The 27,964-nt window shown below is 45.8% G+C and overlaps 1 protein-coding gene across 1 annotated transcript; it reads left to right on the top strand.

Moving 5' to 3' along the window:
- Positions 1 to 1,418: 1,418 nt before the first annotated feature.
- Positions 1,419 to 27,964, top strand: PGM1 (phosphoglucomutase 1). Its single transcript, XM_075097372.1, has 11 exons — positions 1,419 to 1,732; positions 16,299 to 16,461; positions 16,741 to 16,887; positions 18,038 to 18,163; positions 19,149 to 19,339; positions 19,775 to 19,929; positions 20,539 to 20,654; positions 23,805 to 23,940; positions 25,332 to 25,515; positions 26,608 to 26,742; positions 27,706 to 27,964. Exons 1-11 carry the CDS (start codon positions 1,487 to 1,489, stop codon positions 27,793 to 27,795), a joined length of 1,689 nt encoding a protein of 562 aa, XP_074953473.1. The 5' UTR covers positions 1,419 to 1,486; the 3' UTR covers positions 27,796 to 27,964.

The following is a 27,964-nucleotide window of genomic DNA, read 5'->3' as shown; positions in this document are numbered from 1 at the left end:
TACTGAAAATATTCAGCCTATCATGTTTTTGTGGTTCCTCTAAATGTCCATTAATGTGGATGAAAAATGATGACCCTGGTCACTGGATGCTTAAAAAGCGTCTGAGTTTAAAATAGATGTGAAATGTATGTGACCTCATCTGCAAGGACATCAAGTAATCTTGAAAAGCTATATTTATCTGCCACCAACTCCTGCACTCTGCTCTTACTCTGCTGTAATTGTACACTGGGCAAGTAAATGTCAGTGACAAAATGAGAGCTCTGCTGGAGGCTGGCCGTGATGCACACACTTCGGCCGTTGGTGCTCAGGCACGTTTACTGGTCATCTCTTAGTTTTCCTTTTTTTTTTTTTTTCCTTAGCAAGTACAGCAGATACCATTTTCATTTTCAGAATTGTCTAAAAGAAGTTGTATGAAGAGGCCCCACTAATATTTGGTGATTTCTAGCAAACAAGACCGAGCTCTGTAAACACTGCCTCAGGCAAGGTGTGGATACATCCGAATTTCCTAGCTACATCTCTGAGAAGAAGCTGGGAAATAATGAGACACTCTTGCTTACATTAGGCGGTACAAAGGGAGCACTCAGTTATTTGCATTTCTTTTGTTTATAAAATCAGTCTTGTAAGATGCAGCAGGAATTCATATGCTACTACTCTTCCTGCCTTTTAGGAAGGGAATGGTTACAACTGAAAGAAGTACTTGGCTGAGAAATCATCACATGTGAGAAGACTTGGTGTTGCTGCAGGTTGGGTTTAGTTAAACATGACACAGCAATACAGAGTGGAAACTTTATTTTCTGATCCTCTTGCTGATAGGAAGAGTTTCATCATCTGACTCCTTAGGTGGCACATAGGCTATGTGTACCGCCAAGGTAGAAAAACATCCTAGCTTCTCTTTTTACGGCTGAACACAGATAGTAGCCTCTTTTCTTCAAGGGGAAACGTTTAGGAGAAGGTGTCTGTAATCTGAATCTTTATGTTATTTTTCTTTTGAGAACCAGAACTATAATAACAAAATGCAGCTGCTCTGCCGCGTTGCTAGCGCTGGCCTTCCCCGGCAGCCCTGCTGGGGGCACCGGGTGCCTCTCCTGTTTGCGCCGGGCGGTCAGCCGCAGCCGGGCTGCCAGAGCCCGCCTGCCAGGCCCGGCGGTGGCGTCGGGGCCTGCTGCTGCCCGTAGGGACGCGGGGCCCGGCCGGCGCCACGCCAAGGCAGACAGGGCACGGCAGGGCGCCCCGCGCCTCCTCTCCCCTCACAGCGCCCGGCAGCGGCACCCGCCGAGAGCTGCCGGCGCAGGGATCGGCGGGAAGGCTATCGGCGGCTCGCCGCCGGTATGAGACTGGGACACAGGGAGCGGGAAGGATCGCCCAGCTCTGCCGGGCCGGGAGGCGCCTTTAAGGGGCGGGCGGGGGGCGGGAGCGGCGGCGGGGCGCGGGGCCGGCACCGCTGCCTTCCCCCGCGGCCGCCCGGAACTCCCCGCGGCGGCCGGCCATGGTGCGGATCGTGGCGGTGAAGACCAAGCCGTACGGCGACCAGAAGCCCGGCACCAGCGGGCTGCGCAAGCGGGTGGCGGTCTTCCAGAGCAATGCCCACTACACCGAGAACTTCATCCAGAGCATCCTGGCCACCGTGCCCGCGGCCGAGCGGCAGGAGGCCACGCTGGTGGTGGGGGGGGACGGCCGCTTCTACATGAGGGACGCCATCCAGCTCATCGTCCGCATCGCCGCCGCCAACGGGGTAGGGCTGCGGCGCCGCGGGCGCTGGGCTGCGCTCCCCCACCCTTAGCTTCGCCTCTCGGTGGGGAGACGGTGTCGGCCCGGGGCGGGGGCCGGCGGGGCTCGGCGGGCAGCGCCGCCCTGCGCGGGGAGCGGAGCGGGCCGGGCCGGGCGGGGCCGCGGGCTGAGGGCGGCGGCAGCAGCAGCAGCAGCAAATCGGTGGGGCTTTGCGTGTCCGTGGCGTTGAGGTGAATCGGTGAGTGACACGTGAGCTGACGAGGATCACCGTGGGTACAGCTTGTGCTTCACGCAATAAAAAAATTACCTGAGAGTTTTATCTCCCTTTGACGCGCCCGGGGGCAATCGGACTTCTGCAAGGGCGGGGGTGGGAAGGGGGGAAGGAAGCGCAGCTTTCCTGTTACTGCTTTTTCTTGCTTTGGGCGATAGTAACGTTTTCCAGCCAGCGGCGCAAACCCGGGGCACAGCGTGCTGGCGGTGAGGTGCCTGGGCGGGGAGCAGCCTTTCGTTCCGCAGCAGTCTCGTCGCTGCTGGAGACTTCATCCCAGCAGCGTCTTCGCGTCTTCGTCCTGTTATTCGGTCAGCCCAAGAGAGGCCCAGCAAGGAGTGTGATGTTGGTAGGGAGAGCTGCGCTGAAGCTGAATTTGCAAAGGGAGGCTTTTCCCTACATTTGGTCTTTTCCAAATGAAATATGTCCGGGTCTCCTGAGACACCTGACGACTCCCCAGCAGGAGCGAACGTTCTTCCTCACAGACCAACAAGGAGAGAGTAGGTGAGGATGCTTGGTGGTTAGGGCTGGTCATTCGGGTAAAACCTTAGAGTTACCTATTTCAGCTTCCCAGGGGCAATCAGGTGCCTCAGTGTCTTTAAATATCTGGCTTCTTGTGGAAAAATAAAATTAACTTGAGATTGCTGCCTTCTTATGGCATAGAGAAGCTAATAACTTTAAAGTTATTAATGCCTTAAGTTATTAAAGTTATTTATCTTCTTAAGCCATGTAGAAATTTGTCTTTTGTGACTTGTGGTAGCTGCTCAGCTTTTGGCCCGTGTCCCAGCATTCCTTAGCAGCACCTGTCTTGCCGTGTGCACCTGTGGAAGTGATGGATAGTGTAGCCTTCCCTGACGGGAAAAGCAACAGACACTGTTTTGTTTATTTGTTCTAAGAAGGGGTTGGAGTTGAAACCACAGACAGTGCCTTGGATCCCTATGAAAAACAGAGCGTGAGACTTGTTCCCTGGGATAAAGCCTTAATTTGTACAGGTTTTTGGATGTGCATCCGGGGCCTGGTAGGATATGGCAGCCTTCCAGGCACCGAGCTTTTTGTCGTGTGTGTCTCAGCTCAATCCCAGAAGTGAGCAAGGGCCTGAAGGTAAACCATGCTAGGGCCCGATGAGGTGCCTTCTTCGGAGGCGGTCGAGGGCCAGTCACTGCTCAAATCCTCCACCCTGATCGTGCAGATACTCATATATGTTCAGCATTACCGCGCTGAGCTTTCTGCCAGAGTTGCAGAAGCAGGTCCCAAGGGGTGCATTGCTAATGGGCATTTGCCTTCTAATATTTTGTCTGTGTGAATTCATAGTGCTAGGACAGAATTGGCTCTGAAGTCAGAAAAATGTCCTGGAAAGGCAAGAAAGGAACCAGGAAGTAGAGGAAGAAAATAGATGGAAGAATATGTGGGTTAAGAGCCAAGACACTAGTATATGAAGTGAGAAGTTTTGCTTTAAAATCTTTTTGTTTTGAATCATTAATTTATAAAACAAGGTAATGGCCATGGCCTGAGACTAAATGTTAGGCTCTTTCAAGCAAAAATTTAGCAATGTTACAGCATTACCAGTCATCTACTGACACAGGTTCTCTATACCGTTGTTGTAGCAGAACAGAGGTAGTGGTGTAGGCTTGCCAAAGCGCTGTAGAGTGCCATGAAATTACCCCATTTGTTTTTTTCTTTAGAGATTCAAAAAGGATTGGCAGGTCAAAAGCACTGCAAAACTGTAGGTCTAAGTATCCCATTTAAAAAAGGAGGAAAAAGACTTCATAAGAGATCATTGAAGAGAAGAGCAAAATATCCCCCAAATTCTTTAATAAATGAAGAGCAGGTAAAGCCTGAATAAGTAACAAGAAGGAGGTACAGTGAAGTGATCTGCAGAATACAGAGCCATTGAAAACTTGATGTACAATTGCTGGCTAAGTTTGAGTGGCACTGGCCTATATAAGACAGTGCAAGTATTGCATTGCTAAACTCAGGAGAGGTAAAATTGTCAGGTCCCAAGAAATGAGGTGACTAAAAATAGAAAGTTTCTTCAGCAAATGCAAAATGCTAATTTTTAATAAATTTCTAGGCACTTGCTTTCCTATTTTAAAATGGTTAGGGGATGCTTGCTTTGTGGCTTTCTCTGTCATTGCAAGTATTAGTTCCCTGGTAGTTACCACAGTGTAGTTGAGTAAGAGCCTATGAAAATCCTCTTTCTTCATAATAAATGTGAAGTAACTGGAAGTCACCTACCCTTCGAAGAGAATGGTGGACTAACTTCTGTTAACTGATAAGAAAGTGTACTGCAGAACAGGGAGCACATGGTAACTTGTTCCTAGAGACTGTGGTTTTGTCTGAGTGCTGGGGCTCTCGGGGTTCTCCCAATTCCAGCAGCCAGTTCTCAGAAAGACTCTCTAATCTCACATTGAGAAATACTGAGTAACATGGAGAAAACTCCAGAGGTGGCTGCACTGCCCATCTGGACACCTGAACCAACAGTGCCATTTTGTCTGTAGAGAAGTGGTGGCTGCAATGCATGTGAGAAGGGACTGGTATATAGTTACATCAAAAAGTGGTAAAACTGAAAACAAGAAGTAAGAAGTAAAGATTTAATAAGGATAAGTTTGGGCTACAGTCTTTCCCAACATAGCTCTTCTGATTGCTTGATTAACAATGTTACACCAGGCTGTATTGACTCATCTAAAGCCAGCCAGCCACCTATGCCAAAGCAAGTGCTGGAAAACTGTATTTCTGGTCCTAGGGATTAAGAAGTGTTTGGATTAATTACTTCAAAATCATGTGGTTTTAAGATCTGGATGAATGGTCCTCTCAAGCCACAGGGGAAACCTAAGGATCATGGTTTATGATTGTTAGTTTTACAATGTAAAAGAAAAGGATGCTTAAGTGAGTTTTAGTTTTGTCTCCATCTGGAATGGTTAATACATAACTAAGGACTTATATTTGACTAGCAGCAACTCAATTTGTAGTTGTGTGATTAAGGAGTGCTTATCCTGTTTATAAGTTCGCATTTATATAAGTAAACTAAACCAGAGGTTGCTGGTTTTGCCATTCTCAGTTGGCATCCAGTGTAGCCTACCTGCTTTGTTTTGGTCTGTTGTGCCAGGTTTCCTTGACGTTATTCCCACATAGTTAGTGAGTCTGACTCTTTAATTACATTAATAAAAACTTAAAAGCTGCTGTTGGAGCATCACCTGTCAGAGTAGAATTGTGGCTGTACAATAGCTTTTTGTCAAAAGCATGCAAAAATTACGGAATGAAAGCTATAAATCTAGATCTAATCACAGCTAGCACCAGGTTGATTCACTAACATTGTCACCTGCTATTCAACAAGTTTGCTGTGCCCCTGGTTCCTTCTTAAATAAACAGATTTCAAAGTGCTGCAAAGTAGCTATATTAAAGCAAATTGCTTGAAGGTGTTTTGAATGCCAGGCAGTGCTTTGCATGCTAAATACTAGCCTGGTTTTGTTTCACTGCTGCAGGACAAACAGTGCTTTTATTAGAAATACTGCTCTCTACCCTAGAAGGTTTGGTTTCCTGGCTTGGCTGCTATTAAACTTTTTCCCCACTCAATTATCCCAGGGAAACCAAGTGTTTAAACTGTTGCATTGCTCAGCAGCTCTCTGTTTGCCACTGCTCTGCTTTTGTAGCTCTGCTCCCTTTTTGTGTGCGGTTCTGCCATAGCCTCCAGGCCAGTTCCCTTTCTGACAGTGCCGCTCAGCCTGTAATAAGCAGCACGGTGCGGTGCGGGCTTGGCAAGCCATGTTGTGGTCCTGGCTAGAGTGTGCCCACGTTCCTGGCCTCAGCATCCCAGCTGTGGAAGGGGCGTAGCAGGACCTGCATGACCGATCTGCTTTGGGCCTACTGATGGGAAATGTTCATTACTGCTTACCCTAATCTCAGCCTCGCTTGTTTTTTTTTACCTAGTTAAGAAACCTGTTACCAACATCTCTTCTTGTTCCTGTCTCTGCACAGCACTGTGCAGTCAGTCTTTGCCTTGTTGGTTTACAGACTTTCATCCATTCAGCAATCGGCATCGTTATCCTGAAGAATAGACTCCCTCAGTCCTCAGGGTCAGACCTTTCCCTTTAAGTAAAAGCTCCCGGTATTAAAAACATCAAACTAAAGTGTTCATAAAGAAAGTTCTTCCAAAAAGCAATTGCTGTGTACCAGAATTAGATGCAATGATGCTAGATCCTACAGGCCGTTAAGAAAGACCAGAAATTGAGATTTTTTTTCTTATGGTACTGTTTTTTCTCAGAAGCAAGATAGGAAATTAAGATCTGATCTGTGAAGTAAAGAAATAGTTACCAATTGTGCCATGAGCATTCCCATGCAGATATATCCTGGCTTCAGATTGTGGTGGGTTTTAGAGGACAACCATGCATGCAGCAGCTCTTACAGCTTGGAGACTGCTTTTTCACTAGTCTAGCTTCTTTTTGCCTGTAAAGTTAATTGGCTTTTATCAGTTTACAGCTGAAGGTTTTTAAGGTAGTGGACATGTCGTCCATTTTCAGTGCTTTTTTTGGAATTCTAAACTCTACAATAATGAAACACCAGCTTAAAAGAAGAGCTAAGGTGCTTTGCAGTTAATCTCTGCAAATCGAGCAGACAGAGTTGAAATTCATACTAACAGGGGTTTAATTGTAATCTCCTGGAACAATGACTCTGTATAACCAGAAACCTGAGCTCTGGCTGTGCTGGCAGGGCAGCAGGATGGAGTCTAATGCCTTCTCTTTGTCAAGGCAAAGTCTGGGATGGGTGAGCTGGACTGAATAGGTGTTACCTGTAGGTCTTATGCCAAGACTGAGCTGCACCACATGCACAGTTAATCAATATATTGATTAATGCTTCAGATGATGAACTGGAACATATCTTAGAAGTAAAAAAAAATATGATAGGATATGAGTAAGAAGAAAAACAGAGAAGGACGTATAGGCAGAAGTAATAAAAGATGGATGTAATATGTACACTTATAATCATAGTACAAGTGGTACAAGTAAGCAGCAGATCTGATGAGTAGACCACAAACTGGTGACAGTATCATCCAGTTAGGAAGAAAAACAAACGTCACTCCTAGATTTTTACATAAGGTTGTAAGTGAAACCCAGGAAATAAAGTCTCACCAGGAATATAAGTCCTGATCTGGGGTACCACCCCTCATAGAAGATGCAGCCTGCTTTGGGGAGACTCTAGCAGGAGTGACCTGAGGCTGGGCAGATGGGGCCAGTGAGGAAGGAATCAACTTAGCCTAGAGATGGGGAAGCATGCTGGCAATCTGTGAACCTCTGCAATGATGCTGCAGGGAGGAAGGTAATAAGTTGCTCTCTGGCCTACTGGGGATAGGGAAAGAATTAAAATTGCAACAGTGGAGATTTAGGTTAGACATTAGAAAATCTTTTGGAAGCTTAAGGCTAACAAAGGGAGTACATTGCCTGGGGAGGTAATTGAATCTCTGCCTGGGAAAACCTCTAATGAGAATGGTTTGGGTAAGGTTGATCCTGGCCAGGGCAAGGTCTAGGTGACCTCTCCACAGCCCTTCCAGCCCTCTTTACTGCTACTTTACTTCAGTCGCTTTTTACCCCTGGACCCACAGATGAAGCTTCTCTAGCAGATCATAGTAAGTCTGTAGGAAAATGTCTCCCCCCCTCCCCTTCTATCTGTGCTATTCCTGCTATGTATAGCCACCTTGTCACCATGTATACATACTGTGGGTTACTGGCTTGTTACCAGACAGCAGCTTGGCTCTGTGTGCCTCAGACCAGAGCTTCTGTCCCTGATCCTTCAAGGTTTAACCAGATATGTCTCTGCTCATCACTCTGGCATCTGGCTGAACCAGCTAGTGCCCTCCCTCTCCTCCACAGCCTTGTCTGCGTTTTGTAATTCTGATTTTTTGGGTTCAGGTGCTGGTTTCTAAGAAGATCCAGGGATGGGCTATCTCTCAGCAGGCTGGGGTCAGGAATCCCAGAGCATGCCTGGGTCGGCTCGAGGTAAACCAGCTGGAATCCCTCTCCCATCCCCCAGTGCAGGGGCAGGCCAGCAAATGCCAGGGTGGTCCAAGGTAATATGCAGATTTGGGTGTGCTTTGAAGAGCTGACCTTTGAACAGAAAGTTTTTCAGTCTTGGTTTCTGGTGTGTACTTTTCTTTGGGCAAAGGGTGGATCAGCCTCTACCGGTGTGACAAACCTGGAGCCCATTGCAGTATCTATAGCAGCCCTGCAGATAGTGGTTTCATCCATAGCCGTGCAGAGCTCTTTCTCTGCCACCTGTCTAGCTTGTCCCTTACTTAACTACGGTGCAATGCAGGTACAGAACAATGTCTCTTAATTCTGGAGTGACTTGTATTTATTTATGTGATTGCATGTATGTGCACTTGTGCTGTCAAGATGGTGCCAGATATTTTGCCTTTCTGGAATCTCTACAGCAACTTCAAAACCTAGATTTTTAATTAATGCTTATGGAAACAAACAGTTTTGCAGATGGAGCAGCACTCCTGTGACTGATAGGCTTGCAGGTGGTCTACTTGTCTTACTTTGGTTACATTTGTCTTGGCATTGCCAAATGTCACACACAGCAGTGGCTGCCTGGACCAGAATTGTACTCAGGCAGAAAGTGCGTGGGTTTGGCAGTTGAACAGCAGGGTTGTTCAGGGCTCTTGGCACCCTCTTACGGTGAATATGCAGGCAACAGTGCAGGGACTAGAACTTTTCTGTGCGCAGGAGCTAGGGAAATGTGATTTCTGTTTTGAAGGAGAGTCACAAAAGAAGTGCAAAATACCTGATTTGACTCTGTCTGTTCCCTGGGGTTTCATGCAGTGTAACTTTTTGACTAATCACAGAGGAAAAGCATAAAGATAATGGCCACTTAACGGGGAGAGAGAAGTATGAGACAGAGGAATGGGAAGAAGCTGAAAGGAGAGGAGAGGGGCTGCTCGTGGAGGAAAGAACATCCTGGACCTTGGAGAAGCCTCAGCCAAGGTTGTTTGCAGGGGGTGAGAAGGTAGAATTACTGCAAAATCTGGCTTTTGTGCAGTGGGTTTTCCATCCCCCAGCTATTTTGCTTGTCTGAATGACAAAATATAAGATGTAGCTTGGAGGAAGGCTGCACTGAGGATGGGTTAGTGTCAGAGTGGGAGGTTGGGAGAGCCCAGCTCCCTGGTCCCAGGCGTAGGGGAGGCTCCAGGCAGCCAAGGCCCTGAGTAGGTGGGATGAGGGAAGATGGCAGAGCTCATGCAGAAGGAGAAGGGATGGTACAGGGACCAACAGTATTGAGCCAAGGGAGCAGCTGTGTACTCTACAAGATTTGACTGAGTTTTAAGTCCTTTCAAAATAGTCTTGTTTGTCTTTTTATCATTAACCAAAGTAAACAGTTAGTTCATGGTTTTAACTCTGTTCTTGCATGTCTGAAGTGCAAGACAGTAAAAGGGGACCTAATCTAGCAAATGTCCCTGCCTACTGCAGATCGGCCATTTGGAAGGGGAAACAGCCTCACTAGCCTCTGACTGCCTTGAGGAATAAGAGACCTAGGAAATACAACCACAAGGAAAAGTTAAGGAGGTTGGGGTCATTTACTGTAGCAAAGAGAGGGCACTCTGAGTCTGTATGCTAAAGGATTTATTTTTTTTAATGAGTGAGAAGCTGTCAGGAAGAGGATTATGATCAATTTGTTTTCTGTGTCAGCTCAGGTCAACTGAAACCACAGCAAGGGAGATGCACAGCAGATTGTAGGAAAATGCTTCTAACTGCAAGGCTAATTATGCACTGGCGTGGCTTACCTGGAGAAAAAGTTTTGAAGAACAATTGATATCAACTTTCTGGAGGATGCTCTAGGTGTACTTGATGCTGCGCCAGTTCTGGGGAGGGAGCATATGACCTGCTGAGTTCCTTTCCAGCCCGTAAGTGATCTGTAATGATCACAGTCATCTAAGCAAAGCCTCCCAGATCACAGATCACATGACCGTTGCCCAGTCTCTGCTCTGATCCTTAGAGGTGGTCAGGATCCACCTTTGAGTTTTTTTTTCATCTCTGAATCTTCTGGCAACCATGTGATTGCCAACCCCTGTACCAGTCCTTGTTGGCCAATTACTGGTGATACAGTTTATCCCAAATAGTGATGCACATGTTGCAGAAAAGCCCTGGGACCAGGTGAGCACCCCAAAGATGGGGCTGGTGTATTATGCTGTTCTTGTCCCTATGCTTTATATGCACTATTTTATATTTTGTTTGATAGAATGTATTTCATTTTATGTACCTATGCATGGAACTAATGACCGTCTTCCTCTCCAGCTTGATTTAGTTTGATTCCTCTGTCCAATACCTGTGTAATTAATTACACGTACAAATTCCTAACCCTGCATAGGCCTTTTCCCTGCTGGTAAGTCTGTGTGCATCTCCTCCGTGCAGCCACAGGAGCTGGTTGGTGGCCTGCACCCTCCTCCTGTCACTTAATGCCATGGCATTTCACAGCACAGTAAGGTTATCTTGCTGGGAATAAGAATGAAAGAGCTTGCTCAGGCCTTTTCCTGCCAGGGGACTGTCCTGTGTAAGGCTCCCCATAGCTCCTTTTGGGGGCTGGATTTTGTTTTCTATGCCACTAGAGGGAAACCTATGCCTTTGCATGAAAATAAACGGCACCTCATCTGCAGGATGTTGAAATAGCATGGATGTATAAAATACAAACCAATTGTGTCTAGCTGCATGACCAAGGCAATCTCACTGTTAGTCTGAAATATGTGTTGTCCTAGTTCTGCAGTACACATGCTTCAGTGTGGTTTGGTGGGGAGAAGAGAGGAATTAAGGAATCAAACTCTGAGCTCACGCAAAATAAATTGCTCCTGGGCCACTGAGGCAGGAGGGCTCTGGATGGATCAGGCAGCTCAGCTCATGTGCAGTGTGTTCAGGCCAGCACCCTGCAACATCCTGGCTTTTGTCTAAGCCAGTGCCTGCCCCTTGAGCAAGCCTGGGTAGGCAGCTGTGTGGGGCAGCAGCCCTCAGGGTTCCCATAGATTGCTGAAACAGCTTTGCTTTCTGAGAGCAAACCTGAACTAAACTCCTCTTCCTCGGGAATTAAGTCCCCTCCCTAGGGAGCAGGCACGAGAGCTCACCTGGGTCCTCTGCTCCCTTGCAGGACCTGGCTGATACTTTTGCAGAAGGTCAGCCGTTGTCTCCAAAGGTGTTTTTCTGCCTTCAGTCATGAGGTTCCTCCTCAGTCTCAAACAAATTACCCAGCTCAATTTTAATGTACCAGTGAATATAACAGGATCTCTTTACCCCTTGGAAGAAAATCTCTTATTTTTTGGAGCAATTAAAGAATCGGCACCTCAGGAAACAGTCCTTTGAGTGCCTTCAGAATTTGTCAAAATTCAGCTGGAAGGCACCTCCTTTTTTCTGCCCCTTGCTTTTTAATAATGGGACAAACTGAGTCATTACAAAGTATACGTTCTTTAATTGCTTCAGTAATATCTATAATTCAAAAATATATTCAAAGTTACCTTCCCCATGTTTAGGAAGATGATGTTTCATAAAAGTTTCTTGGTGTCTGAGTTTCTTCCGTATGTGTTTAAGCTGTTCCAAAATTAATAGCTTTGTCAGATGCAGTTTTATAAAACATTTGATAGTTTTTTGCATTTTTTTTATAACTCTGGATGCATATACTGCACCCAGAGACTTGTTTGGGTATTCAGTTGAAACCATTGCTCTTGTGGCTTTTAGCTACTCTGGATTTTTCTTAGTCTAAACAAAGGTTGACCCACTATTCATTGTGGATAGTGTCCGTGTGTTTGAGAGGGAGTCCATGGAGAAGTCAGGTTGTCAAAGCAGGAGTTGTATGAGCAAACTGTAGGTAACAGACCTGTTGCCTTCCATTTTAAGAGTGACCTTTAACTCACCAGACTTTGCAAAATAACTCTGGCAGATTGCTGCCATGCCTGCTGGAGGCTTACCTCCTGGGGACCTGCTGCCCCAGGGAGTGGTGTGACGGCTGGCCCTGGCCAGCGGCCTGGTGCTGCTCTGCAGATCTGCTTGGCTGGTGAAAAAGCTGGGCTCTGTGCCAGGGCAGTGCGTTGGCGCATCTGAGCAGAGGGCTGAGCTGTTCACCACCTCCCCCTTCGCCCCTGCCCTAAGGGAGAACTGGATGGATTGACAGTGCTGGGCTCTGGTGAGTGATAGCACAGAATGGCAAGGAGCTGTGTCTGTGGAGAACAGAAGATGATAAAGACGGGAAAAATCCCCTTTTCCCAGCCGTTTCAGTGAGGGACAGCCGTGTGGAATTGTGTATTCTCCGTGACATTGATCCTCCACAACAAGTGCAAGAAAACGTCTTCAGTTACAGAAACTACATTCAGCTCAAGGTTCAAGGAGCTATTTTTGGGTGCTCAACAACCTCACTGAACTTCTGTCTAATAGGTGGGCCATTGCTAGTGTAAAGATTGATTTTTGCATTTTGGCATAATTTACTTTTTAAATGCATTTGTATGAAAAAAGAACATGGAAGATGCTCCTCTGCCTCTGTTGATCATGCCAACGGCTCCTTACAACGATCAGAAACCAGGAACCAGTGGATTGCGAAAGAAGACCTTTTATGTTGAATCCAAGACGAACTATTTGCAGAATTTTATCCAGAGTATATTCTTTTCCATAGACCTAAGAGATCGACAAGGATCTTCTATGGTAGTTGGAGGTGATGGGAGATACCTTAATAAGTCTGCAGTGGAACTGATAGTCCAAATGGCTGCTGCCAACGGGGTTGGTAAATGTTAAATGACTAAATTCCTATAGCTGTGTGGCTGATAAATGCAGAAAACCATAATAAATTAGTCACTATGAGATTTAATTCCCCCAAAGACTATTCAACTGCTAATAGTTTACTTTTTAATGGAAAATCAGCTTAGTAGTACAGAAATTACTTTTTTTTTTCACTATAAGTGATGCAGTTGGATAGAAGTATGTGGGAATACACATGCAGTAAAGAAAATAAATACTGCTTGGTTTTTGTGTGTCCTTGTTTTGTATTTTGGCATGCCACAAGCTGTTGGCACCTGTGGATTTCATAGTCTCTCCGTCAGATCATAAAACCCTGATATTGTTCAGAAGTGAAGTAATTGATAGAGCCATGGCTTGCTGTTCAATGGCAACTCAGCAGAAGCTCTTTCAGCATTGGGCTGAGCTGCTCAGCAAATGAAAAGGCAAAACATGGTTGTTTCTTTCTCAACAGGTGCTAAGTTATGGCTATGTGATACGTACTCTGGGAGCCTTTGAAAAATGAAATAATATGAGAGTTAGCAAGTGAGTGACAACCTTTACAGCGATCTCTGATTGTGCTGGTGATCTGTATTTTGGAAGCAGAACAGAAGGCTTGTCTGTTTGCAGTAGAGCATGGTTCGTGCACTGCAAGACTCTTGGGCACTGGGGTTTTGTCTTTGTTTCCTTCTGCTTTTTAAGAAGAAAAGACTGTGGTGTCTGTCCTGGATCTCTTAGTGCAGAGCAAAACTTCACGCTAAGAGACCTGGCTCTTAGGAATTTTGTTTGACCGCAAAACTTACCTGATCACAACAGGGTGATTTGTAGTGAATGGGAGAATAGGAGAGATTTTGTACTGGGGGGGGGGGGGCAAAAAAAAATCCTTTGGCATGGCAAATTAATGTATTCCTCTAAGTCAGCATATGGGCTGAGCAGAAGAGCTGGAAAATGTGCACAAAGAGCCAGGCCTCCTGCTTGGACTGCTTGACACTAGGACAGGTTTTCTGCTGGAAAGATGAGATTAGACTGATCCTTACCAGCTGAGACTCTTCTCATGCATTTCTTTCCAGCAATGTGGCCTGTGTCTGGCTAAAACCTGGTTGCACTGCTGGTCTTGATACTTTTAATTGACTCTTATCCAGTTTGGCTAATACCTGTGACTATCAGCATTGTACTCATCTTGCTTTATAGAATAGAATGGATGAGTTCAAGAATGCTTTCAAATATTTAAAAAAAAAACAAAAAACACAAGGAGGGCATGCATATCATGTTTGGAGTATGCAGAAATCTCTTTGTCGGTGTGTGGCAGTGATAGATGCTGTTACCTCTACCAACCTGGGATCAGCAGGATTTGCAAATAGCACCAAGCACACTTGCTAGGTCGGTAGCATCACATTGTGTGTTTTAAATGATGATTAGATGGCTAGGGGAAATAACCCAGGTAGTTGTTCACTTGACCTGACTTGTATAAATAGAAGCGTCTCTATTCAGAGACTGTAACTGTGCCATGGCATATGGGACTGGTGAGGTTGCTCTTGTGAGGCATCTCTTGTACAGAAAGAGGACTGGAAGGGTGTGCTGATGACACGATGGAGCTCTAGGCACCAGCTTCCTTAGCCTGAAAACATGTTTTCGGTGTGAAAGCATCAGCCTGAGTTACTGGGGGAAAGGGGGGGACTACGGCAGGTTTCCTTTATTGCCTGTGTGCATCTTAGTGGGGCTTTCAGTAAAACCAGGTGGTGGAAGTGTCACCTGGATTGCTTCAAAGTGCTGTAACCCAAAATCGCAGCACAAAGTGGGTCTGTTTGTGAACAGGTCTGTTTTGAGCATTCCATGAAAGGTATTTCTGCATCATTACATCCTTAGATTTTTCTCATAAGAAATTCCAGAGAATTAAAAAAGAATAAGTGCTCGGTACAGCAGCATGCGGAACAATTTACAACCTTTTCCAGTGGTTACCACAATGGATTTAGCGTTGCATGGGGCAGAATGACTGCTGAAAGCTGATGAGGACCCAGATCAGAGAGCAGCTTGTATGGAGACAAGTGTTTGCATCTTTTCCTTCCCTGCGGCAGGAGCAATGATACACATGCAGAAGCCACAGTTCAGGTGTGTGGGGAGGACGAGCTGTGTAAGGACAGCAGATTTGATGTGTTTTCCCAGCTCCCCTGCAGCTGCTGCATGGTTTGGGAGAGAAACTCCCTTGTTTTGCCAGTCGTTCTCAGCATCCCTTGAGCTGCGTGCAAGGCCTGGCAGAGCACCGATGCAGAGGGGTGTTGTGGCTGGATGTGACCCTCAAACAGAAGCTAGGAAACAAAAGGTGGAGTTTTAGAGAGGAGCTTCCTGGAGACTGCATTAATTCTTGGTGAAACTGGAGGAACTAGACTTGGAGGATGGAACAAAGCACAAGGTGTGCTGGCTTGGAGTGAGAATGGGGAAAAAAAGCAAAACCCATGTAGGTTGGGCTACTTCAAATTAAATGTATGGCATAATAAATTAGTGCGATCAGCCTGGTAGAGAGGCACTGTGAGGGCTGTAATATTAGCTACTACGGCCAGCTGAAAGAAGGGCATTCACTTTGGGTTTATAAACTGCTGTTTCACATTTATGCTCGATGTTTGCTATAGGTGCAGTTCTTTTAGCAGGGCCTTGCTCGCCCAGCTGGTCTGTGACAGCTGTAGCATGTAATAAGCGATCAGCAGCAAAGCTGGGGCTTAGCACCAGGCAGTGCTACAGGAGAGGAATCACAGTCATCCAGTGCCCTCGACTTGGCACTGAACATGGACCTTCGGTCTTGGAGCACTGCCTTTTGTTTTTGGTTTATCTTGTGTTTGAATAAAATTCCTCCTCTTTTTCTCATTTGTATACAAGATCTAATCTTCATGGTTGATGGAGAGTAGTCTGGTTTGGTTTTTTTTAAATCTTTGTCACCTCATTTGGGGGCTACGGTAAGGAGCATGTTCTTCCAGAAAAATATTCATCTTCTGTTTTATTACGTTAACTCCAGCAACCAGATCCTGATTACCTTGTATTGCTTAGCACATTGGTCTGGATTTAATCTCGGGTGATGTTTCTAAATTTATGAGAAGGAGGTGTGTTACCCACTGCGAGTAAGAGAGTCTGCAGTAGGTCCCATGGGAGTAGTGATGATCAATTTTTGGTTTGTTCTGGCTTTTCTCAGCCCCATTGTGTCTTCTGAAAGCAAAGTTTGAGACCATAGCCAAAGGGCGTTTGGGGTTTTTTTTGTTGTTGTTGTTTAGATGCCTCTGGAAAGCTCAGCTCTTCGGTGCAAGCTGACATTTCCAGTTGAGCTGCAGCATTCATAAAGGAAAATGCTAAAAAGGCACAACAGAGCGGGGTCAGATGCTGACCTTCACTGTACACAGCGGAGAGCTTTGGCAGCCTCCCAGGAACGAGCTCTTTGCTTGCAGGAAAGCAGCACCTCTGCCATCAGCACACCTCCTGGGAGCTCTGGTTTACCTGTCACCAGCATTTGGGGGTTTGGCAGTTTTGCTGGTTTTAGGATTTGGGACTCATGGTAGTTTGTTTTGCTCTTTAATTTTCAGATTGGCCGCTTGGTTATCGGGCAGAACGGCATTCTCTCCACCCCAGCAGTGTCCTGCATCATCAGAAAAATAAAAGCTATTGGTGGCATCATTCTGACAGCCAGCCACAACCCTGGTGGGCCCAATGGGGATTTTGGCATTAAATTCAATATTGCCAATGGAGGTAAAGTTGCTTGGTTCATTTTGATTTGCTTTGTTTTTGTTTGGCTGTTTCTTGTGTTGACCCGGAGGAACCTAATTTAACTCTCTTAATATCACAGAGATTCAGTGCCCTGAACAGTGGGTTTCCTTAAACAGAGCAAGTGATTGATCTGCTCCCCTCATACCAATATTCCTCTCCAAGGGAGGTATTTGCAGCCCCAAGTCTGCTGTACTTCTGAAATGCACTTCCCTTGCAGTCTGGTTCTCTAATGTCTTCCCCCTTGACCATTTTATCTTGCAGGTCCTGCTCCTGAAGGTATCACGGACAAAATTTTCCAAATCAGCAAGAAAATTGAAGAGTATGCAATCTGCCCAGACCTCCAGGTGGACCTGAGCACGATTGGGAAACAGCAGTTTGACTTGGAGAACAAATTTAAACCATTTACAGGTAAACGACTGTTCTTCCTCTTGGAAGGCTTCCTTTCAGGTGGAGTTAGTGCAGACCTGCTATGAAGGGGCAAGGACATCTGGTGTTTTCTGAAGGATAGGCGTGGCCATTCTGACCTCTGCTCTTCCTCTGTTGGATAATCCAGGGAAGGACATTGCTCTTGGTCACCCTGGCATCCTGACTTTTGTTTTTGGCCTTTATCTTACCTTGTGTAGATACGTTAATTATATCATTGTTTCTGTCCTACAAAAGCTTGTACTACAGTAGGTAAATCTGATCCATCAAACTTCACTAAAATCAGAGACTATTTTGTCTGTTTGGCAAGTACATGCTAATGGTAGCCTTATGGTCAACTCTGCAGATAAAGTGCACTTTCCTGACACCCCAAAATTATAGTGTTAGTGTTTAATCTTCATAACTGATTTTTTTTTCCATGTTTTCACATACAAAAGCATTCTCTGTGCGTGGGAAAGCCATTACATTTCACATGTTACTTTTGTCAGTTAGCAGTGAAATATGAAAATATATTTTAAAACGACTTGAAAAACACTGCAAGTGTTTTTACCTTCTCCTGGTGGCCTGTGCTTTTAATAAAAAAAAAAAAATTAAATCAAAAGATTAGAAAAGTTGGCATTTCTCTCAGTCCCCATTTCTGTATAGTGCGATTTTTATGTTAATGGAGTTTTCATGGCTGTCTTTATATGGCGCGTTAGTTGCAGAAGGGCAACTTTTTCAAACTATTAGGTGCACAGTTTCCATTGACCTCGGAAATTGGAGATCTGTGTTTATATGTTGGATTCCCCCCGCCCTCCCCTTTACTTTAATCCTACTTTCCAGGTAAGTGGAGTGGGACTGAGCCCTCTTGAAAGAAGTCCAGGGAGCTGTAGCTGGGAACAGTGTTTGTCTTAAGGATTTTGTTGGCCCGCTTGGCCTCTAACCAGATTAGCAGTGACAGCCTGTAATTAAATTCTTAGTATAGGACCATTATTATGGCTTTTATGTAATGATTCTATGGGATGTTTAAAGGCTTTATGCTGAGCCCTGGCCCTTTGCACTAAGGACTGTCAGCACACTGCCATGTGTAGCAAAATCGTTTTTCTGCAAAAGTTTCAGATTCTGAGAGTTGGTCTCTATTTACTACTTTTTCCAGTGGAAATTGTGGACTCGGTAGAAGCTTATGCGAATATGCTGAGGAACATCTTTGATTTCAATGCGTTAAAGGAACTGCTTTCGGGGAAGAACCACCTTAAGATTCGCATAGATGCTATGCACGGAGGTATGGGTGGACTTGGGTTTGCTGGATTGCGGGGCTCCAGGTGTCCCTGGGGCTTTGCCGCCTACTTCAGAGAGAAAAAACTGTCTGTCATTTGTAAACTTGTTTCTTGTTTTGCAACATGTTGTATTTTTCTTCTTGCAGGCAAACTTTTTATGGCTTTACATTGTTTTCTTTTGTCAAATGTTTGGACTTGGGAGATGTTTGGGGTTTTTGGGTGATGCTGTGTGGCTCACACACATCAGTCCACACCTGAGAGACAGAGGCGGTTATAATGCTGATGCTGTGATCTGAGCTGCCCTGGCAGCCTTTGCATCAGTCAGTGTCCCTCAGAGGTCGCAGCGGTTAGGCAAAGGTCTGCCCATAGATATTTCAGTACAAAAATGGGACCATTAGACTGTTTTATATAATCTAGTACATATGCCAAGCTTGTGAGTGTCTTTCAATAGACATTTTCAGGAGCACCCTGGTTTTCATAGCATCTTGTTTCTCTTGTCTCCAGGCCATTCCCATGCTTACTTATTTTTTATTGTCTACATTATTAGTGTTTGAGAGCAGTAAATCCTATTGTACTGCTGGATGTCTGAATCACACATGCATTTTGTTCTGTTATATGAGGCTGTCGTACTAATACCTCGGTGCACTTGGCACATAAGCCCTTCGCAGTGGGGTCCTGGCTCACACGCTGAGCGCCTAGCATACGATCATCCTCACTTCTAAACCCATGACTGGTTTCACTTATTTAGTGGGACAGCCCCTTAGCTGAAAAGCTTGCTTTGGCAAGAGCTTGTGCGCCTGGATGGATCAGACTTAAGCACACCTATGTGCTGCTTGGGGCTTTTGATATGAGTGCTTGTGCTTTAGTACCATGAAGCATATAAACTGACCTAAAGTGAGCACACCAGAGGCCTGGGTGGCTATGTGGCTGCTGCAGAGCCGCCTGAGGGCAGAGGGTGACTCGTTTCCTCTTCGTGTTTTGCCACAATAGTTGTGGGCCCTTATGTAAAAAAGATCCTGTGTGAGGAGCTCGGAGCCCCAGCAAATTCAGCTGTGAACTGCACCCCACTAGAGGACTTTGGCGGCCACCATCCTGACCCCAACTTAACCTACGCTGCTGACCTGGTCCAGACCATGAAGACAGGAGAATACGACTTTGGAGCTGCCTTTGATGGAGATGGGGTAAATGGGCTGTTCCATATTCACTTTTTTTGCCCTCTAGTCAGATTTGGGGAAGTGACCGCTCAGCTGCTTTTAGGCAGAGGAGGATGAAGGCGAAGACCTTTTTTTCTCTCTCCCCACCCCCCATTCTGTACTTGGAAATATAAGTGAACCACTTGCTGCAGTTTGCCGCCATGGCTATAGCTGGCTACTGTGTTAACAACAAAGTCCAAACTGTATTTAAGTAGCTTTAAAGCCTGTGAAAAATCAGCAGGAAGGTGAAATACTATACATGTGTTGCTATTTAACTTTTTCAAAACTCTATTTATTTCAGTGCAGTCAAAAATCTCTGAGTTGTTGGGTTTATAGGCTGCACCTGCCAAGCAGAACAAGTTCTGTCGTTGCAGCCTTTGTGCTATGCAGGGATGAGAGCTGTTTCTTTCTTGTCTTCACCAGGATCGCAACATGATTCTTGGGAAACACGGCTTCTTTGTGAACCCCTCCGACTCTGTTGCTGTCATTGCTGCCAATATTTTCAGTATCCCTTATTTCCAGCAGACCGGAGTCCGTGGCTTTGCCCGGAGCATGCCTACCAGCGGGGCTCTTGATAGGTAACATCTACCTCTGTGCATGGTGGGAGAGGGGAGGGGAGCCCTGCCAGGGAGACCATCCCTTTTTTGTGGTTTAACACGTGTCTACAGTGGGGAGTGAGTGCGTGGTCCACCTGAAGGGTGAAGCAGTGCCAGGGCTGCTGCAGGCTGGCTGCCAGGGGAGGTAGTGAAGTTTAATGAATTAAATCCTGTTTGGGGTCATGGCAGAGCTGGGCTCCGCTGTTGGCTCTCTTCTCTACAGATAAGCCCAAACAAATGATTCTCCCCACCCTCTTTTTTTTTTTTTTTTTTTTTTTTTAATTTGATAGTGATACTTTCTGTGTTAAATGCTTTGAGATCTACAACTTAAATTGCTTTAGCGGAGCTATGTATTTACATTTATTCTTTAGTTGTGCATCCCACCCATTTCCCAAAGGTTATACCATGATATAATAGAGGGTTGTGGTACAAAGAATTGTTTGGGGTAAAAACCCAAAACAGTGGCATGACCTGCCTTCAGTGTTAGCCCAAAAGAGATGCTTGGTAGCAACTGAAGCTCCTACAGCCGTATTTCACATGGGAGCACTGAGAGTCCATCCGTGATGTGACTTAGCCTTCTTACCTTTGAAGGGTGGCCCATGCTACAAAGATTGCTTTGTATGAAACTCCAACTGGCTGGAAGTTCTTTGGAAACTTGATGGATGCAAACAAGCTGTCTCTGTGTGGAGAGGAGAGTTTTGGTACTGGTAAGTTGGTGTTCCTGATTTCACCAATGATGGTATTATTCCTCCTCTTAGTTCTCTGTTGTATTGGGTAGCTTGGGCTTTATCTTTCATGTGTAGTTGTTAATGCTTCTAAAATAATAGAAAAAAAGCTTGCAAGAATTAGTGACTGAAATTAACACAGTGCTAAAAGTTTTGTCAGGCAAGAGCTAGTTCTCTTTTCAGTTATTTAGGAAGGCATATGTAGATATGCAGGAAGCTTAAGGGCCTCTTTACTAGCCCGGTCATTGAGTCTGTGGGGATTAAGTGCAGTGTTAAATGTATTTTTCAACTCTTGGTGGCCAGGAAAACCTTCTAAATGTTTTCATTTCTGGAAAGAAATATGGTTTGGAGCATGCAGTTTTATTAGGGAAGGTTTCAGGTCACTATTAAATCTCTGAGCTTAATAGGGCTCTCATTTTCCTGTTCTAAAAACAAGGTATGATTTATAAAGTTTAAATTAACACTTGCCTTTGAACAGTCTAAGCAAGTTATTAGGTTACTGAGAAACAAAGTGAACATCTTAAGGAATTTACTAGGGTTGTGCATGTGACACAAAACTATTATTTGTGCAGGGAAGTTGTAATGAGCAGATTCTGCTCCGCATTTGGAGCGGCGTGCTCAAAACATGCAGTGTTCCCAGGAGACCTCAGCAGTTTCTGAGTTCTCCCATGGCATCTACCACATGGTTTTAACGTCCTGACTGTGGGAATGGGACCTTCCCTGCATGCAGGAGGTCAGCACCTAATTCATGTGCAAAGGCTGAGTTTTATCTGGTCAGAATTCTCCTCGAGATCTTGTTTTTCCTAGGATATGCAAGGCACAGGGTCTTGAGGGAATTTAGGTTGGTTGAGTGTCAAACCTTGTGTTTTCATTCCACCGCCCCATATTTCAGAAAGACATTTTAGCCTGTGTATGGGTGTCTTAAGAGCAGGGATGGCCTTAAATCCCAAAATGCCTGAAATTCAGTGCTTTGTGGAACTGGGGTGCACAACTTGATGTGAAAGGATTACCCCAGCTTTTCTGCGGCTGGGGAAACGACATCACAGACTCTGGTTGAAAGCAGTTTGCTGTGGGGTTGAAGCAGTCTTCAGTGGCAATATTTTCACAGTCAAATGCTGTTGTGATTCACGGGATTTGGCCTCAGGTTGGAAGGAAAGGGGAGTTTCAGAAAAGGTGGTATTTCTGTAAAGAAATCTGGAAGTAAATAATGAATAAAGAAACATTTTGGAGTTTTGCCCTGAATTATTTCTGCATGCGTTAAGTTTATGTTCTGGACTTTGGCTAACAAGAGGGCACCAGCATTTCAGTAAATAAATAAAAACAAGAAGCAGCAAATGATTCATGGAGCTGCTGATAGGAGATGGTCTCTAATGAGCAGCTCTCTAAAATTGTTTCCATCTTTTACTGTATGAGCAATGAGCTCATAGTTTCTCTCCATCCCCCAATAGGTAAGTAACTTTACATTACAAATAAAAGTGACTAATTCCATTTGCAGCAGGGGCTGAGAGAGGGGTTTGAGGTTTTGGCCATGCAGCATCACGTCTGAGTGGCCAGGGACTGAAGCAGTTCTGGGGGGGACAGTTTAGGAAAGGGCCCAGGAGTGTTGGACACCCCCTGCAATGCAAAGGAGGTTTGTCCATCTGGCAAATGCACTTTAAGGAATGAAAAGGGGCAAGGAAGGTTGGTTGATAGTAAGTTGATGAGTTGTTTGGAGTGGGACAGAGTGTGAGTGCTGAAGGGGAGAGAGGTGAAGGAGCAGTCAAATAGACCCAGTAAAAATTGAAACAAACTGTGGCCCAGTGGGACTGGAGTCCAGGAGCAATTAGAGTAATGCAACATGACAGAATTCCTGCTTGCTTTCTTGGGTATTTTATTCCAGCAATAAGTTGATACATCACATGGGACTTCTGTTTATTTAGCATTCCTCTCCATCACCTCTGTACAGCTCTCTCCTCTGTAAGGGACCATGAGGATAATTTATCACTGCGTCCACAACAGTGGGATTTGTGTAAAGCACCACGTAACCCATGCCCCAGCCCCCAGCTTTTTTCCCCAGGCAATTACCCACTCTGGCAATTCTTGAGAGGGTAAAATGGCAGCTCAGGAGTGTTCTCTGCATTAGCAAGCATACCCTTGGGCTCCTTGGGATTTCATTAATACCTGTTTGGAGGTTTTCCAGAGCTCAGAGGACAAATCTCAGAAGTTGTGCATCTGTGGGGCACAGCACCAAACTTGCAAGCCAGAACCACAGAGTCTGGGTTGGGTGTATTCTGGGCTGCCATTTGATCCCTCATTTAATTGACGTGTTCAGGGTGCTGTCTAAGTTGCAATACCCTCTCGGGTTTCCTGAGGGCTTCCTGAGGGCTGTGCAGTCCCTGCCCCGATGCTGTCAGCCCCTGTCCAGTGTGCTCCCAGTGCAAGGCTGGGCCGGACTCTGACAGCCTCCTACTCTCTGTGCAGTGCTTGCTTTGGAGGAGTGCTCTACTAGCTAAAGCAGCGTCTTTTACAGCCTTTCAGTGCTGGTGTGTGGGAGTGAGAGCAGGCACAAGGCTCCCTTCTGGTTTCTGCACGTGAATGAAGTCTCTTCTGCTGTTTGCCAGCCCCGGTGGCTGGTGCTATCCAACAGGCTGCTCTTCTCTCCACTGTGGGGTAATTTCAGAGTTGTTAGGGTTTGGCATCCTCAGCGAGGGCTGACATTTTTCTTGGTGCTCAGCCAGAATATGTGCTGATCAGAGTATGCTGATTTGGCATACAGTACATGACAGCTGCTTGAAGAGGTTGATGTTAGTCCTTCTTGAGCTGTTCCTCTGCATTTGCCTTTTTTTTTTTTTTTTAATGACCTTCTTACTGTGCATTCCCTATTACTTTCTTGGGAACAGAATTAAGGATCTGTGAACAATGAGTGTATGTGTGTTAAAAGGGGCCGAATATTTTATTTGGACTAGAGCTAAAAGCAGATGATACCTTGAACCGTTTTAACAATACAGCAGGGATCGAGCTCGTGAAATGCCTTCCATTTGTGAGTTTGTACAGCTGCCAGTTGGATGGAGGAGAGAAGACAAGGTAGGGCCATAGCACAGGCTCTGCTGTGAAAGGAGGTGGGAAACGTGTTTCTGCTGTGGCTCTCTGCAGGTTCCGACCACATCCGTGAGAAGGACGGGCTGTGGGCTGTCCTGGCTTGGCTGTCCATACTAGCTACCCGCAAGCAGAGTGTGGAGGACATAATGAAGGATCACTGGCAGAAATATGGCAGGAACTTCTTTACCAGGTGGGAAAGGTGCTCCTGATGCGTCACACTTACCTCTGTCCTGTGTTTGACTCTCCAGGGTCAGAGCCCCAAGCACTGATGGCACGTGCTACTGCAGTGCTGTTCCTGCCTCGTTACGCTTGCTGTTTCTGTGGTGCTGCAGTGACTTAAAACTCCCTGAGCATTTGATGCAGTATGCGATGTATCTGGGTTAGATAAAACGTACCCAGATCAAACAACATATCTGGGTATTCACCTTAACCTTTCATGATGTCCGGTTTAGGATTTGTTATTCTAAACATAAATCTAGTAAATATCAAAGTCTGCAAAGGCTGTACATTTTATATGTGCAAGGTATCTTTTTTCTTTTAATGGAGATTTCCTTTCTTACAAATGTCTTTTTTGCCATTGGAACTGTATGCTTCCTGAGACCACAAATCACAAGTTAATTTGTAATATCTTCACTGATGTCAGAGTCTTACTGAGTGGATGCCAAGCTCCTAGGCTGATACTTACATGGTTGAGTTTCTGTCCAGTCTCAAAATACTCTAATTTAAACTGCAATAAACATGGAAGATGGAAAGGGAAGGAGTGAGAACCAACCTGCACATAAGCAGAGGCGGGAATGCTGTCTGGAGTGAAAGCGTTAGACAGAAAGAACTTGCCTTTTCCATTCCCCCGCCCCCCGTACCACAAAGCCAGCATACATCTAAGGCATTTAAACCTGTGGAAAAAATGCCAAAGTCTAAAATAAAAAGGCAGTCTTTCAGCGCCAGAGGTATGTCTGCATAGCAAGCTAAGAGCAATGGTAGGCAGGTTAGCAAGCCTGTGCGTGCTTCATCTAGCCAGTTGAGCAAATAAAAGCGGCACAAATCACACTGACAATCAGAGTACAAAGTCTCAGATCCTTACATGTGCTTCAGCTGCTCTCTCCTTCCTCTCTTACCCAGGTTAATGAGATCAAAGCTGGCACTGGTATGTTATCATGTGCTGCAATCACACCTGCATTTTGCTGTGGGGATGCACACGAGGATGTTCAGGCAAAATTGTTATCGTGAGGGACCTGTTGAGATCCTATCAGCAGAATTAGAATAAATTCTTTGCAGTCAGCGTTGTTTGAGTCTAGCCCTGTCTACGATATGCCTAGTGCAAGACAGCACAATTTGCACTTTTATCTCTCCTGACGCCAAATGTCTGTGGTATGTTGCAGTGTATCCCACGGATTTGTATTAGATGGTAACTATATTGCTGCACGCAGATCCTCCTCTCTTTTCTTCCTGTCCTCTCCTCCAGTAGGGGTGTAGAGAACATCTTTGGGGCAGACTGCAGTGTTTAAACAAGGGCATCACAAAACATTGCTACTCATTACAGCCTCTTCTTCCCTATCTTTGTTTTGTGATGACTGGTTGTAGATACGACTATGAAGAGGTGGATGCAGATGCAGCTAACAAAATGATGAAGGATTTGGAGACTGTGATGTTTGACCGCTCCTTTGTGGGGAAGCAGTTATCATGTGGTGACAAAGTCTACACGGTTGAGAAAGCTGATAATTTTGAGTACAATGATCCTGTGGATGGAAGTGTCTCTAGAAACCAGGTGGGCATAGCCTTGCCTGAGCTGAACATGACCTCGGAGGGGTGATGTTCTGTGTGTTTTGGGCTTAATCTTTGTCCGTTGCATTTGCATCTGCTTTAAGTCAAACGTTGTATTTGTCCCTTAGAAATTTTTTCCTGCCCTGTGTTTGCTGGTGGGATCCTGGCCTGCATGAGGGAAACTGCTGCCTTGGAGGGGGAAGGTTCTGGAGGCTGCTCTGGCCCCAGCAGGGCCCATAGGTGGAGCAGAGCTTCCCTACAGCCACCCCAGAGGGGAAGGAGTGAAGGAGCTGAGTTGAGGGGGGTCCTTTGGGTGATGGGTCAGGAGCCAAGAAACAGACTGTGCTGAATGAAGGGTTGAAACCCCACTGGAGCACGAGGCACCGACCCTCCCGTTCAGGTATCGTCTTGTCTCTAGCACTAGACCCACAGGTTGCTGCAAGCGAATCCTCCCTAGATGCTTTTGTCCCCAGGCTGGTGGCACTCTTCATGGGCTAGTCCCTAAGAGGGCAGGCAGCAGTGCAGAGTGGCTCTAATGAGGGATTGAGTTCCAGGCTCCAGCGGTCACAGGAGTCTTAAATACATGTGAGATGAGTAACCTGTTACCAGACATCACTGAAATAAAATGTCCTGCAGATGGATGGGTCTGACAGCATAATGTGGAAGCATAGTAAGTGGGAAGGAGTAATGGAGAAATCCTGCAGGAATGATTGCCTTGCCTGTGGGATGACGGGAGCATTTTCTTTACGTCCTGTTTTTGTGGAAGAGCAGTGGGTTGGTAATGCTGTGTCTGACAGAGAATCAGTCCCTTGCTCTTGTTTCCAAGCAAGTGCTGGGGCGAGGGACCTTACAGCAGCAACACACTTCTTGTTCAGGAGCTCTAGCAAGTTCTCTGGGGTGGGTTACGAGGAACACTAGCTCCTCCAGGAGTGGGGAGAGGATAACAGAAGAGCCTTCCTTCTGTGGCTTCCTAAAGAGGAGGAGCTCAGGGATCGTGCAGGTGAGGCATAGCCATGCTGGGACTTACGGAAAATATCTTGGGTACCCAAAAGGCATGTAGCTAAAAGGCTCTTCTTCTCCCCTCCTCTGTTACCAGGGCTTGCGGCTCATCTTCTCTGATGGCTCACGCATCATCTTCAGACTAAGCGGTACTGGCAGTGCGGGAGCAACGGTGCGGCTGTACATTGACAGCTATGAGAAAGATGCTCAGAAGATACATGAAGACCCACAGGTAAGCACTGCATCTCAGTCATGGCACTGCTGGCTCCCAAAGTTCCTAAAAAAGTTTAAATCTTTCCTTAGCACTGCTTTGCTTGGAGCTATGTGGAGATGCTATGTATTTTGGAAGAAAAGGCTTTGGTATCTTTAATCCCAGTGTAAATAGATTTATTTAAAAAAAAGGCTCTGTGTGGAACAAGTGTTACTTGTTCAGAATCCCTCACAGCTGCTCCTGCAACTGCACCTTAGTTTTCCTGTTTGTTACATCTGTGGCTGGTTGCAGGTGTGGGTGGACACTGTTTCAGTCCTGAACTGACCTTCTAGTTGAAACATTGCATCACTGGGCATAAAATGAGCTCCTTCCTATACTGAATTTGGGAAATGCTTTTTTAAAACAAATAAATAGGGGTAAAAGGATGCAGTTGTATATAGGATGACACTGGCCTGTTCTCTACTAAGTTTAATAGATGTTCTTTACAGCAGCATTTAATAATGCTGTTGACCTTTCTTGTAGACACAGGAGGAAAAGAATCCCCATTTTATATTCCCCAGCAAACAGTCTTTGAGCTCCTTGTGCATAACTGACTGTACCATTATTGACAAAAAGACTAAAAAAATCCACAGATTCTGAGAGGCACAAACTGAATTTAGGATTTAACTGTCCTGTGCTGATGGCGCAGTGGAGTTTGGGGTACGGGACAATGAGGGTGGCAGCAGCAACAGCGGAGCTGTGCCTGGGTTTTCTCTCTGAACCTGCATGTGGTTGCAACACCGTATCCCTCACTGTGCCATCTGTCACTGGTCCCGCAGCTCATGTTATGAACCTGAAACAGTCCCTTGACCAGCAGTGCTGAGCTTTGAGTGTCCCAGGCTGACACCAGACACCTGCGAGGGAAGGGTGGACGCGACATGCGTAGGCCATGCGTGCTGCTCTCCTCTGCTCTGCAGTTCTGAGCCACCTCTTTCTTTTCTGCAGGTCATGTTGGCACCTCTCATTTCCATTGCACTGAAACTTTCACAGCTTCATGAAAGAACCGGTCGCAGCGGTCCGACTGTCATTACATAAAGGCCCGGTCAGACATCGTGCTGGAGTGCACACCGAGTGAAGGAAGCCAGCCTGTCTCCCCTTCTGTTGTCAAATCTGTCACTAAAAGAGGAATATTAATTTTATCTCTGTATTTAAGAACACTATTGAATGGCTACGGATAGCCAATAAAACCCAGCCCCTGTCAACA

This window comes from Phalacrocorax aristotelis, chromosome 6 (assembly GCF_949628215.1).
Source record: "Phalacrocorax aristotelis chromosome 6, bGulAri2.1, whole genome shotgun sequence".
Lineage (NCBI taxonomy): Eukaryota > Metazoa > Chordata > Aves > Suliformes > Phalacrocoracidae > Phalacrocorax > Phalacrocorax aristotelis.
The sequence above is the reverse complement of the archived record's forward strand: the minus strand, read 5'-3'. Positions and strand labels throughout refer to the sequence as shown.